Source organism: Primulina eburnea, chromosome 5 (assembly GCF_022965805.1).
Source record: "Primulina eburnea isolate SZY01 chromosome 5, ASM2296580v1, whole genome shotgun sequence".
Lineage (NCBI taxonomy): Eukaryota > Viridiplantae > Streptophyta > Magnoliopsida > Lamiales > Gesneriaceae > Primulina > Primulina eburnea.
This window is the reverse complement of record NC_133105.1, coordinates 1,657,781-1,671,037: the sequence shown is the minus strand read 5'-3', so window position 1 is coordinate 1,671,037 and position 13,257 is coordinate 1,657,781. Positions and strand designations below refer to the sequence as shown.

At 36.9% G+C, this 13,257-nt stretch overlaps 2 protein-coding genes across 2 annotated transcripts; both read left to right on the top strand.

The window, feature by feature from the left end:
* Positions 1–548: 548 nt before the first annotated feature.
* Positions 549–1,696, top strand: LOC140832136 (zinc finger protein ZAT9-like). Its single transcript, XM_073195980.1, has one exon. It carries the CDS (start codon positions 617–619, stop codon positions 1,499–1,501), a length of 885 nt encoding a protein of 294 aa, XP_073052081.1. The 5' UTR covers positions 549–616; the 3' UTR covers positions 1,502–1,696.
* A 4,050-nt stretch (positions 1,697–5,746) lies between these two features.
* On the top strand, positions 5,747–12,983 carry LOC140832132 (protein transport protein SEC16B homolog). The gene is made up of 13 exons (XM_073195971.1): positions 5,747–8,083; positions 8,161–8,478; positions 8,611–8,739; positions 8,822–8,944; positions 9,084–9,254; positions 9,504–9,629; positions 9,733–9,867; positions 10,412–10,539; positions 10,617–10,725; positions 10,795–11,109; positions 11,220–11,372; positions 11,478–11,776; positions 12,104–12,983. Exons 1-13 carry the CDS (start codon positions 6,188–6,190, stop codon positions 12,618–12,620), a joined length of 4,419 nt encoding a protein of 1,472 aa, XP_073052072.1. The 5' UTR covers positions 5,747–6,187; the 3' UTR covers positions 12,621–12,983.
* The last annotated feature ends 274 nt before the right edge of the window (positions 12,984–13,257 follow it).

Sequence of the window (13,257 nt, the reverse complement as noted above, 5' to 3'; positions counted from 1 at the left end):
GTAAAAGTGAACACTGTCTTAAAACTTAAAAGATCAAAAGAATAATTAAAAAATAAGTATTGTAGGTTTGTAAAATTAAAAAAAAATAAAAATAAAACAATAATTTATAATACAAAGCCAAATTATAAATATGTGTGTGTAAATCCTTAAGAAACCACAATTAATAGATATAATCTCTCGACCACAAAAACTTGTCCACTTGTCACATATTTACCCACCTTCACTTTTTAAGCCAACTCTCTGAATCTATCCCTCTCATCCACAAGTAACAAACTTCAACTATAAACTAGGACTTCCCCTCGATCTATTCTTACAAGTATTGTAGGAAGGAAAAAAAACAATAAATCTTCACTTGTATGAGTCCAATGTGAAACACCAATGGTGAAGATTATGCCATATCAGCAAACTTTTACTACATGGCATCATTTGGACATGTTTCCCCATTCAGCGTATGCAAGAACTTTTCAAGATACAAAGCGCTTTCACACATTATATCTATATATATAAATACATATCTCTAATCCTCATCGATTTGGTGTTCTTTCTGATATGATAATAGAGTGTCACATTGTAGTAAAAATATATGGTGTAAAATAGTGAGTAAAAGAGACAAGAAATGAGTGTTCTAAATAATCCACCCCATAGTGGGGATCAAAACTTCAAGATCAAACATGAAGGTAACAAGCATTCGTATTTCCTCCGAGCCAAAACGGATCGTTTAATGTGCTACGAAGCAAGTGCAGATGACTTCAAGAAGTCATCCTCGGATAAGACGAGTGAAGAAGAAGATCTGGCAAATTGTTTGGTGATGTTGTCTAACAAATCTTTTTCCTTTTCTGGTAATGATAAGGAGGAAAGCAAGGCTAAAGAAACGGAGATCAATGTCACGTTCCAGTGCAAATCTTGCGAGAAAGTCTTCAGTTCCCACCAAGCATTGGGGGGACATAGAGCGAGTCACAAGAGAGTTAAAGGTTGTTTTGCATCCAATTCTGTTCTAGGAAATGTCGACCAAGATTCGATCCAAGAAGATTGTGAATTCTTGACGCAATCAGAGACGACGACTGTCACTCCACCCACGTCCAACTCCTCCGCAAGAAAGACACTCAAGATGCACGAATGTACAATTTGCCGTCGAGTTTTCTCATCGGGGCAGGCCTTAGGCGGGCACAAACGGTGTCATTGGCTCACTTCCATTTCATCGGGAAATTCTTTCATCCCAGATCTCCATGATTTTGCGTATAGTCATGACCAGCGAGTTTACAAAACATATAACGATCACCTTATTGATCTCAATCTTAACTTTCCAATTCCCCAGCTTGGTCGTCGAAAAGATGCCGATACGACAAAACGTGATCAAGAGCATAGAATCAAGGCCATGGATGCCCGGAACGAAGAAAATTCATGTACTGAGAGTAAGCTTAGAAAGCTAAGTGAATTAGGAGATGTTAAGTTGGATAGGTGGTTACAGGTGGGGATCGCTTCTTTTACCAATATACGTTAGCAAATATGCTTGAAACTGAGTGAATTTCCTACGAGAGTCGAGCCTAAAACAATTAAAGAGGCCGGGTGAAATTTTATCTTTGGATATATTCAATATATATACGGATTTGCAAGAAAAAACTATAATATATAGATGGAGATTATAGCTCCACTGGCTTCCTTCGATTCTATCGTATGAATAATTGATGTATGTTCGTCTTGCTATTTTCAAAGTTTTTATATTTCTATTTTTTTTTTTGAGTAATATATTTTTTGATTTATTATCGATTAAATAATAATAATAACAACTCATATACTAAAGTGTAAATTCTTAGAGTGATTTAATCATCCATATCCATAATCTAAAATCTTTACATTATGGAAATGCCATGAATTAGACCAAAATCTCTAGAAAGAGCTTTATAGGGTCGGAGTCGATGGAAATGAAATTAATTAACGAGTGCATGTATATACATATATGTATATATGTTTTATATATATATATATATATATATATATATATATATATATATATATATATGATACATTCTCCTACTTCTAAATATCATCCCCACTTCCAAACCCTTAGTATGCCCTTTCGAAAAAACAAGTTGTATTCGAGTTTTTGTAAGAAGTTTTCAAGAAGGAAAAAATTGTGTGAGACGGTCACATGAGTCATATTTTGTGAGACAATTCTCTTATTTGGGTTCTTTATACAATTATACTATTATACATACAATATTTCTGAAATTAATATATACAATAAAAACCAAAGGACTATCAATACTAAAAGATTATTATATATATATATATATAATATATATATATATATATATATATATGTGTGGTATATTTATATAAATATAGCAGCATACAGTAACTAGGCATGCTTAACGGACCGGTTTCGGCCATTTTAAATTCTTTTTTCACTCACACAATTAGATTGCAGTTGATCGTCAGTACTCCCAGTAACTGAATTTATTTAAAAATAATAATAAAAAAAAGGCCTTTGGGCCAATGGTTGCATTTGCAACCGTTGGCCCAAAGGCTGCCAAATGCAGCAGCCGTTGGCACAACGGCTACTGAAATGTGTCATTTTTTTTTCAAATTGGGGGCCAAATTACAATTATTTTTTTTATTTTACCCTCAAAATCATCTATAAATACAAGTCATTTTTTATATTTCACATATCAATTTTCTCTCAACTTCTCATTTCTCTACAATCGATATATTTCTTTGCTATCATTTCTCCAAATATATTCAATAATTGTGTTATAATTTGATCTATAATCCGTATTATTTTTATTGTTATTTATTTATTATTTCGCAATTTACTCAAATAAATAATTCGAATTTCAATGACATCATATTCAAACCGTCGTCGTGGTGGTTGCGAATACGCTCCCGACTTTGGTGAACATTTTGGCTACATCCCCGACTTTGATAAAGTCGAACCTGGCCACGAGGATGAAGAAGTCATTCAACTCTCCAACAAAGATGTAGGGACGTCATCGTCTACTCGAGCAAGCAACACAATGTCAACGAGCACGACGACAGCCCGTGCAAAGCGAAGCAAAGTTTGGGATCACATTGATATTGAACAACAAGGTACGAATAACTCCTTTGCCGTTTGTAAAAATTTGTAAAACGATGTATTCTTACAAAACGGGTGGTGGTTCCGGTGGTACCGGTACTTTGAAAAAACATTTAGTTAAGGTACGTAAACTTGACCCTGATACGCTACAACCATTCGGTAGGGAACCAATACAACAACAAATTAATCCTTTTAGTGGTAAAGCTTTTACAATTACAAAAGAAATTTCTCGAAAAGCCATCGTAAAGTTTGTTACCAAATGTTGTCAACCTTTTATAATAGCTGAACAAGAAGGTTTTGTTGAATTTACTAGTACTATTCAACCTGGTTTTCACAATATTTCTTGGCACACACTTAAGAAATATTGTTTTGATATTTACAAAGAATATAAAGAAACACTAAAATCGCATCTTTCCAATATTTCTTGTAGAGTTAGTTTAACAACTGATATTTAGACTAATTTAAAATATAAATCATATCTTGTTGTTACATGTCATTGGATTGACGAAACTTGGACTATGCAAAAAAGAATTTTAGCGTTAGATCATTTAGAATCGTTTCACAACGCATACACTATAGCCAGATATGTTTTAAATGTTGTTAAGATTTATGACATACAAAATAAAATAATGTCGATAACGTTAGATAATGCGAGTACCAATACTCTTGCAATTAAATATCTTAAAGTTTTACTAAAATCAATTTTAAAAGGTAATTTGCTTCATGTTAGATGTGCGTGTTATATTATCAACTTATGTGTTAAATGTGTCTGTGATGAACAAATGTCCACTGTAATAGAAAAATTCAAATTATGTGAGAAATTATTACGTGAAAGAAGATATGGACGTGACTGGAAGACACTAGTCGAATCAACCGGAATTAAATTTAAAAAATTTCCTCTTCCTATTGAAACTAGATGGAATTCTTTGTATCACTTGCTTCATACTTTATTACGTTTTCAAGATTTAGTTATTCTATATTATAATAATATTACAACACAATCTTTAATGCTAAATGACGATGATTGGAATATTTTGAGTAAATGTGTTTCTTTGTTAGAAATTTTTAAAGAAGCAACCGAAAAATTTTCTGGCATTAACTACCCTTCTTCAACCATGTTTCTACCTTTGCTTTTCAATATGTTTTATAAATTTATTGAATATCGCGATGATTCTGTTATGCGTGATTTTGTTTCAAATGTGAAAAACAAAATTTTAAAATATTGGGAAACTATCCCAATTGTGCATGGTTTAGCAACATTATTTGATCCTACTCAAAATCAAGGAGGATTAGACGTGTTTTTTGAATATCATGCTAAATTTCTTGGGAAGAATGTTGACGATCAAAAGAAGTCAATCATGCATTCTCTCCAAGAATTGTTTGATTTGTATGCTAGTGAACAATGTGATGAACCGAATGCGCAGCCGGAGGAGATGCCGACATATAAGAGCAAAAGTGGAGCACTGAACTTCTTTCAAAGTTTGAAACGACAAAAGTTCAAAGGAAAATCGGTGACAACAACCAATTACAATGAGATCCAAATTTATCTAAGTCAATTTATTGAGACTACAGATAATTTCGATGTTCTTGATTGGTGGAAAGCAAATTCTAAACTTTACCAGTGTTATCTGCAATTGCAAGAGATGTCCTACCCATTCAAAGTTCAAGTGTTGCTTCCGAATCAGCATTTTCAGTATGTGGAAGGATCATTGGTGACCAAAGAACTAATTTAAAGCCAGAAACATTTTCCATGCTAATGTGCCTACAAGATTGGTTTGCAGCAGAAAAAAAGAATAGGACCTCTTGGGCGATTGACGAATTCCAAAGCTCAAGTTCCGATGAAGATCCAAAATATTCCAAATATATTTTAATAAATCGTGATAAATTTTAGATGTTCAATTGTAAAAATAAATGTTTAAGTTATTCTGTTAATTTTTTTTATGTAATCACAATTATTTGCAATCAAAATACTAAATAAAAAAGTGTCCATTAATATTACCAATTTTAATTATATAGTAAATTATAATAAATTAGAGTTCGGAACCGGTTTAAACCGAACCGAAACCGATTTATTAGAAGCCGAACCAGTCTTGGTTTGGATTGGTTCCAAGTTTTTCATCTTGGAACGGGAACCGGTTCGGACCGGTTCCGAACTCACCAGACCGAGAACCGGTAGTAACCGGTCTGAAACCGGCCCGGTGGAACAAATAAGCATGCCTAACCGTAACTATATGAAATCATGATTTAATTTAGAATTTACCTAAACCACACACCATCGGGTTTATCAAATTAACAACATGATTCTATTATTTTAAAAATTTCCGTTTTTTTACGGAACATACGAATAGCATATCTTCCCACTACATATAAAGCATGGACGACTGCTATATGTAATGCATGAATTGATGCCACCTAAATGTGCACCACCTCCACTAAAAGAAGCATTCATGATAGTCTATCCAATAATTCCCCTCTCATAGAGTTGAATGTTCTTTTTAGTTTGACAATATTAAATTTAATTTAATCAGTTGTGACACACGCCATGCTTTATTTATTTATGTATTTTTAAAGATTGGAAAAATAAAATTTCTTATATTATTTGAACATGATATAATTTAAAATTTGGTTTCTTGATTTACCTGGAATAAAACCCACTATTTTTAGGTGTGGGGGGTGGGTGGGTGGTTTGTTTAGCCAAATCAAGGGCTTGTCTTGTCTTGTCTTCTTATTTTCGCACTGACTCTCGTCTCTCTCTCCATTTTCGCTCTCTGCATATGTATGTATATATACATACAAAGACGTGTATCTATACGTTTGTTCCTGATTCAGATGTTCTCTGGTTGATCTGTAAGCCAATTTCTCTGCTGATGAATTTCCCTCTCCTGTTTTAGATTTTATTGGAGCAAAAATTTACCCAATTTTAAGGGTTTTTTTTCGTTGCGTGGTTTATGAATTTGGGTGACGTGGAAAACCTAGATCTTGCTTGATTCAGATTGGATAAGGTTTATTTAGTGGATTTGTGGGTGGATCTGAGTGTTGTTAGCTCGAATCATTTAGGGACTTGATTTTTTTTGAGCTGCGATTTTGTAGATTCGAAGGTAAGGGTTTGAGTAAATGGCTTCCAATCCTCCATTTCAGGTGGAGGATAATACAGACGAGGATTTTTTTGATAAATTAGTGAATGATGACGATGACGTGGATCTTGGGATCACTTCCACGTCTGCAGGCCGTGTTTTCTCAGATGGGAATGAATCTGATGAATCAAAGGTTTTTTCGAATTTGAATATCAATGAGTTTGATGATAGTTGTGATGTAAGTCATGATAATGCTAGCAATAGTATCAGTAACAATGTGGATAATTTAAGCGCTGATATAAAGACAGCAAAACAGATTGAAGACGAGGGAACTCTGGAGTCTAGTAAAAATCCATTACTGTCGGAGAATTCATTTGAGTTTGGTAATTTGATTGGTGAACCAAAGACCGAGGAGGAGATTGCTGAAGTTTCCTCCGATAAGACATTTATGAGTAAGAGTAGTGGTGAGCGTCTTTCAGATGAAACTGTGGTTAGCAAGAGCAGTGGTGAATCAGGAGCACCAGGAGTTAAAGAAATGGATTGGAGTGCGTTCCATTCTGATTCAAATAAGAATGATGGCAATGGCTTTGGGTCATACTCAGATTTTTTCACCGAATTAGGTGGTGATAACACCGGTGATGCATGGGGGAATTTGGGGGATAATTTGGAAACTGGGCCAAATGTTACTACTGGGAATCCAGTGCATGAATCCGCTCACATGGAAAATTATAACAGTCATGGGCAGTACAATGAGGGAAATGATTTTAATATAACAGCGAATCAAAGTACGGATGTGGTGGACTTAAATAGCAGTCAGTACTGGGAGAATTCATATCCAGGTTGGAAGTATGAACCGAGTACTGGACAGTGGTATCAGGTAGATGGTTATGATACTGGTGCAAGTGCACAAGCTCATGTTGGCTCAAATTTATCTTCTACTTGGGGATTATCTGATCGTAAGGCTGAGATCTCTTACCTCCAGCAAACGGCTCAGTCTGTTGCTGGAACTGTGCCTGAGAGTGGTGAGATTGAGAGTGTTACTAATTGGAATCAACCTTCTCAGAGTGATGCAAAAGAAGCCACATCAAATTGGAATCAGGCTTCACAAGTAAGTAGTGATACCTCAGGAGTCTCATACCCGGCTTCTCAAGATAACAATGGTTACCCTCCTCATATGGTTTTTGATCCCCAATATCCGGACTGGTATTACGATACTGTTGCTCAGGGATGGTTCCCGTTAGAGTCCTACACAGCATCTACTCGGTCGGCGACCAAAGTTCAGGACCAGGTGAATCAGGATGGGTATGCATTAACCAATACAATTTCTCAGAACAATGATCAGAGGATGTATAGTACACATAGTCAAGGTAATAGTTACCAAGATCAAGCATTTAATAGCCAAGGCCAGGAACATAGCTGGACTGGGTCGTTCAGCGACTACAATCAGCAAAGCTCAAAAATGTGGCAACCTGAAACATTAAGTACTGTTGAAGCTACTTCACAATACGGAAATGAACAAATGATAAATAGCTACACACCGAATTTTTCTCCAGTTGCTCAAGGAAGCCCACAGAATTCATTTCATCACGGAGTAACAGGTTCATATTATGAGAATGTGGCACAAGGTCCAAATGACTTTTTTGTACGTCCTGGGACACAAGGTTTTGTTGCTGGTAGAAACTTAAGTCAACAGTTCAATGACTCAAGAATTAATCAACATAGCCAAAATAGTGTCCCAAGTGACTGCACCAGGAATCAGAATTCAAACAGTTTTTCTCAGCAAATGATTCAGGGTACTCAATCTTCATACGCCTCTGCTGCTGGAAGGTCTTCTGCAGGTCGTCCTCCGCATGCTTTGGTTAGTTTTGGTTTTGGTGGGAAGCTTATTGTGATGAAAGATAATAGTTCTACCGGAAACTTTAACTACGGAAGTCAGGTCTGTGTTTGAACTTTCCTTCTTTGCCCTTCAACTTCACTTATATTCTGTGCTGAAACTTTTCCATTTTTGTGAAGAATACTACGAGTGGTTCCATATCGGTTCTCAACTTACAAGAAGTTGTGAATGAAAACTATACATCAAACAATGGAATGGGTGTTTGCAATTATTTCAATGCTCTTTGTAGGCAAGCTGCCCCGGGTCCTCTTACTGGTGGAAGTGTTGGCATCAAGGAGTTGAACAAATGGGTAGAAGAGAGAATAGCTAACCCTGAATCTGCTGATATGGACTATAGGAAGGCTGAAAATTTGAGGTTACTTCTCTCACTGCTTAAACTGGGTTGTCAGTATTATGGAAAACTCCGATCTCCCTATGGTACAGATGCTGCATCGAAGGTAGATTGCTTATTCTTTAGCTACTGAACTTGGTTTACTTGAGGCTTCAAGTTTAATTTCGCCTAATTTCTGCCTTGTCCTAGGTATAATCAATTTTTTTGGCTCTGTATTTATTATTTAATGGTATAATAGGAAAGTGATGGTCCTGAATCAGCTGTTGCCAAGCTTTTTGCATCCGCAAAGAGAAACGACATGCAGTGTAGTCAATATGGTGCTGTTGCCCAGTGCTTGCAGCGAATGCCATCGGAAGGGCAAATGCAGGTATTTCATGGCCTACCAATGACATTTATTACTTTTTCGGGCAATGCATGTATCTGTTAATAAGTACCACTTCATTAATTAGGCCACTGCTGCTGAGATTCAAAACCTTCTAGTTTTCGGAAGAAAGAAAGAAGCTCTGCAATGTGCAAAAGAGGGTCAGTTATGGGGCCCTGCGCTTGTTCTTGCTGCTCAACTTGGTGATCAGGTATTTCAATATAAGATGTTTCATATATATATATCTCTCTCTCTCGCCTTGTGATTAATTGAACAGTTTGAATCTTCTCTTGGCACGTTGATTTATCATTTTTCTTTTTAACTTTGTAATTGAAAACAAACCCCTGCAGTTCTATGTGGAAACTGTAAAGCAAATGGCACTTCAACAATTGGTAGCAGGGTCGCCTTTGCGGACATTATGCCTGCTAATTGCTGGGCAACCTGCTGATGTCTTTTCTGCAGATACCACAACCATTGGTAGCATGGCTGGTGTGGCAAATTTGCCTCAGCAACCACCACAGGTAGATGCTTTATTCTCTGCTAAATACAGTTGTGGGTAGCTACATTTTGTTGTAATATTTTCGTGGAGGGTCTTTTGTGTGAAGCGATTATTGCGGTGTTATATATGTCAGATATTCACTTCTAGGTCTTTTTTAAAACGTGTCTTTGTTTCTTAAGTTCTTTCTCTAGTTTAAGCTTTACAGGCAATTGTCCTAAGCTTGAGCCTTGAGGTGACTAATTTTGCTGTGATGATTTTTGGCAATACTCAGTTTCTCGCGAATGGCATGCTGGATGACTGGGAGGACAATTTAGCAATGATAACTGCAAATAGAACAAAAGATGATGAACTTGTGCTCATTCATCTTGGAGATTGTTTGTGGAAGGAAAGAAGTGATGTATGTTCTGGTCAATCATTTGGAACACACTTTTTTGCTCTGCCTTGAGAATTCCTTCAATTCCCTCTCACTATATGTTGCTTACTTTCTGAATGTTTTATAGATAATTGCTGCTCACATTTGCTATCTAGTTGCTGAAGCAAGTTTTGAGCCATATTCAGACAGTGCAAGGTTGTGTCTTGTTGGTGCAGATCACTGGAAATTTCCACGGACATATGCCAGTCCAGAGGCTATACAGGTTTGAACAACGTTTTACAAAGTATGCATTTTCCAAGAGTTCAAAACATCCTATCTGCTGCCTTGGACACTTTGGGCTTACCAGACAGAGTTTCTGCTTTAATAAAGATAAAAGAAATTATGGACCAGAATATGATAGAAGCATGAAGAATTGGATTGAGAAATTTCTATTTGTGTGTCGGGGTGCATTAACAATTTTCTTGCTTTGTTGAGTTAATTAGCATATATTGTCGGCACTATCTGTGCAGTTATCAGAAGCAGTTCTAGGACCCCACTAGATGTATTGACTCATTTTATGAGAATACTTCTAATTAGTGTATTTGGTGGAGAAGGATTTGTAACACTTCATATCTATTGAGTAAAAACTTGATAAACTTGTTTATGTTGGGTGGTACTGGTACTGGACTGAACCTTAGCCATCAACTTCCTGTAGTTGCTTGTGGGTATGGTTTCCGAGGCAGAACGTGGTACAGTTTATGATTTATGTTTATTTAGTTAACTGGCTGTGACCCACATGCATTTTGATTCTTTGCATCTTTGTACAGAGGACAGAGGTATACGAGTATTCAAAAACTCTTGGGAACTCTCAGTTTGTCCTACTTCCATTTCAACCATATAAGCTTGTATATGCGTACATGTTGACAGAAGTTGGGAGGATATCTGATGCATTGAAGTACTTACACTTGCCTTTAGCTAAGTTATCTTTCGTCAATATTATCTCTATTTCTCAGAAATTAGTTGTTACTGTAGGTACTGTCAAGCGGTACTAAAATCACTTAAGACAGGACGAAACCCAGAGGTCGAGACTCTTAGACAGTTAGTTTCATCTTTGGAAGAGAGGATCAAGGCTCATCAAGAGGTTTCTTAGCTTTTTTTTCCTCTCTTTTATAGTTTGTGGATACTTGTAATCAAAACTTCTTTTATGCAGGGAGGTTTCTCCACAAACTTAGCTCCTAAAAAATTGGTTGGTAAGTTGCTCAACCTTTTTGATAGTACTGCCCACCGTGTTGTTGGGGGTCTACCGCCACCTGCGCCAACAGCTGGTGGCCATATTCAAGGTAACGTGAATTATCATCAAACAATCGGGCCTAGGGTATCAGCTAGTCAATCAACAATGGCTATGTCATCATTAGTGCCTTCTCAATCCATGGAGCCTATAAGTGAATGGGCAGCTGATAGCAACCGGATGTCAATGCATGCCAGAAGTGTTTCAGAACCTGACTTCGGTAGAAGTCCAAGGCAGGTTTGTTTCAATCATATGTAATAACTCTTTTCTGTTGATAGACATGTTCTTCAGTTACTGGCTTGTGGGTCTTGCAATTAATAATATTTTGACATCTTTACAACATGTAGGATCAGGCTCAGTCATTGAAGGAAGAAAATTCCGCTGGCCCGCAAGAAAAAGCATCGGCAATAGGTAGGAAATCTCGATTTGGTAGTTTTGGTTTCGGATCCCAGCTACTACAGAAGACCGTAGGTTTAGTTCTCAACCGTCAAGGCCGCCAGGTGATTTTTAGCTTTTTTATTTGACATTAATATGTCTAGTGAATCGTAATTTATTTCTTGAATTTTGTTTTTTTGTCATTTCCTATTGTTGCGATATCCAAATAGGCTAAACTGGGTGATACAAACAAGTTTTATTATGACGATAAACTCAAGAGATGGGTGGAGGAAGGTGCTGCACCTCCAGCAGCAGAAGAGACCCTTCCACCCCCACCGACAACTGCAATTTTCCAGAATGGAACGGCAGATTATAACTTAAAGACTGCCCTGCAAAATGAAATTTCTCATGTCAACAGAACTCCTGAAGATGTAAGCACAAGTCCTCCAGATAATAGTTCAGGAATTCCACCACTTCCTCCGACCTCCAATCAATACTCTGTCCGAGGAAGGATGGGCGTCCGATCCAGGTAAATTCAAGAAGTTGCTTGCTGAGGAGGGATAACACAAGACTACGTCATCTTTGACAGTTATTACATATAGTGAATAGGCATAATACGAGACTAGATCATCTTTGATGCATAGAATGAAAGAATATGGGGTGGAGACATCCTTCCCTTACTAAAAAGAAAGAAGGTTAAGCTATTAAACAGCTGATCTAGTGTCATTGCGATAATTAGCAGAACTGCAACGTGAATGATTATCTGATGGCGAACGAAATTATTTACATATGAACTATCAATAATCTGCATTTACTCGATCCAGCTTAACATCTTACTTGACGAGTCCTCTGGCAGGTATGTCGACACCTTTAACCAAGGTGGAGGGAACACTGCAAATTCATTCCAGGCTCCTGCTGTTCCTTCCGTCAAACCAGCAAGCAGCCCCAACCCAAAATTCTTTGTGCCAACGCCAGCTACCTTGGTTGACCAGTCAGCTGATGCTCATGTTAATGGCATGCAAGACAATTCATCAACTCATGAACATCCTCCCACCTCTCCTTTAAGTGACGCATTCCAGTCACCTGCACCACCTCCATCTTCTACGAACATGCCAAGATTTGCCAGCATGAACAACATCTCGAACAATGGTACAAGCAATTATGGTTCTTTTTCGACACCTTCACGGCGTACAGCATCATGGAGTGGAAGATTAAACGATTCGTTCAGCCCTCCGTATAGGGCTGGAGTAAAACCTCTGGGAGAGGTATTGGGCATGGACCCATCTTCGTTCATGCCAAGTGACCCTTCTATAGTACATTCGTCAAAAAATGGTGGTAATTTCGGAGATGATCTTCACGAGGTGGAACTCTGATGCCCTGTGAGATAGATCGTTTCAAGTTATACTACACAACTACTTTGCTGCTTAGATGTCAAAAATTGTCAGGATGGGAGTGTCCAAAGGAGATGAAATTTTGTTCACCCTTAAATCCTCTTTTCTCCCATTTAGTTCCATCAATTTTTATCTTTCTTGGCTTCTCTCTCTCTTTTTCATTACTATTTTTTACAGTTGTATGCTATAAGTCAGTTGTTACCTAGCTGTTTACTGTACCTATCGAGATAAGTTTGTAAAATGACATTATACACTTGGCACGTTGGAAAGAAACAGTGCAAATTGTACAGTTGACTTGTTTATTTGGCCATAAATTGTTGAATGGACAAAAGCCCTTTTGCTTCATGTGAGCCACCTCATTGTAATGATGATTTGAAGGGATGATTCCTGCCATATTTTTCATATGCCTTCATAGGGCTGCTAAAATAGACTTGAGAAACCGAATTTCAATGCGGGGCTCCCAATTATTGAACTATATTTAAATATATGTATGCATGACAGTGACGCATTTTATAAATATATATTTTAGTAAAAAAAAACAAGAATAACTATTACCAAATATAGAATCTGGAATATGAATTCCTACCAATAGAAAAATAAAATGCTACTTATATATTAA

Bases quoted from the DNA above. Each gene is read 5' to 3' on its own strand.
- LOC140832136 (XM_073195980.1), top strand. From the start codon at position 617: ATGAGTGTTCTAAATAATCCACCCCATAGTGGGGATCAAAACTTCAAG.
- LOC140832132 (XM_073195971.1), top strand. From the start codon at position 6,188: ATGGCTTCCAATCCTCCATTTCAGGTGGAGGATAATACAGACGAGGAT. The intron at 8,084-8,160 runs GTCTGTGTTTGA...ATTTTTGTGAAG, and splicing joins ACTTTAACTACGGAAGTCAG to AATACTACGAGTGGTTCCAT. The intron at 9,868-10,411 runs GTTTGAACAACG...ATCTTTGTACAG, and splicing joins CCAGTCCAGAGGCTATACAG to AGGACAGAGGTATACGAGTA.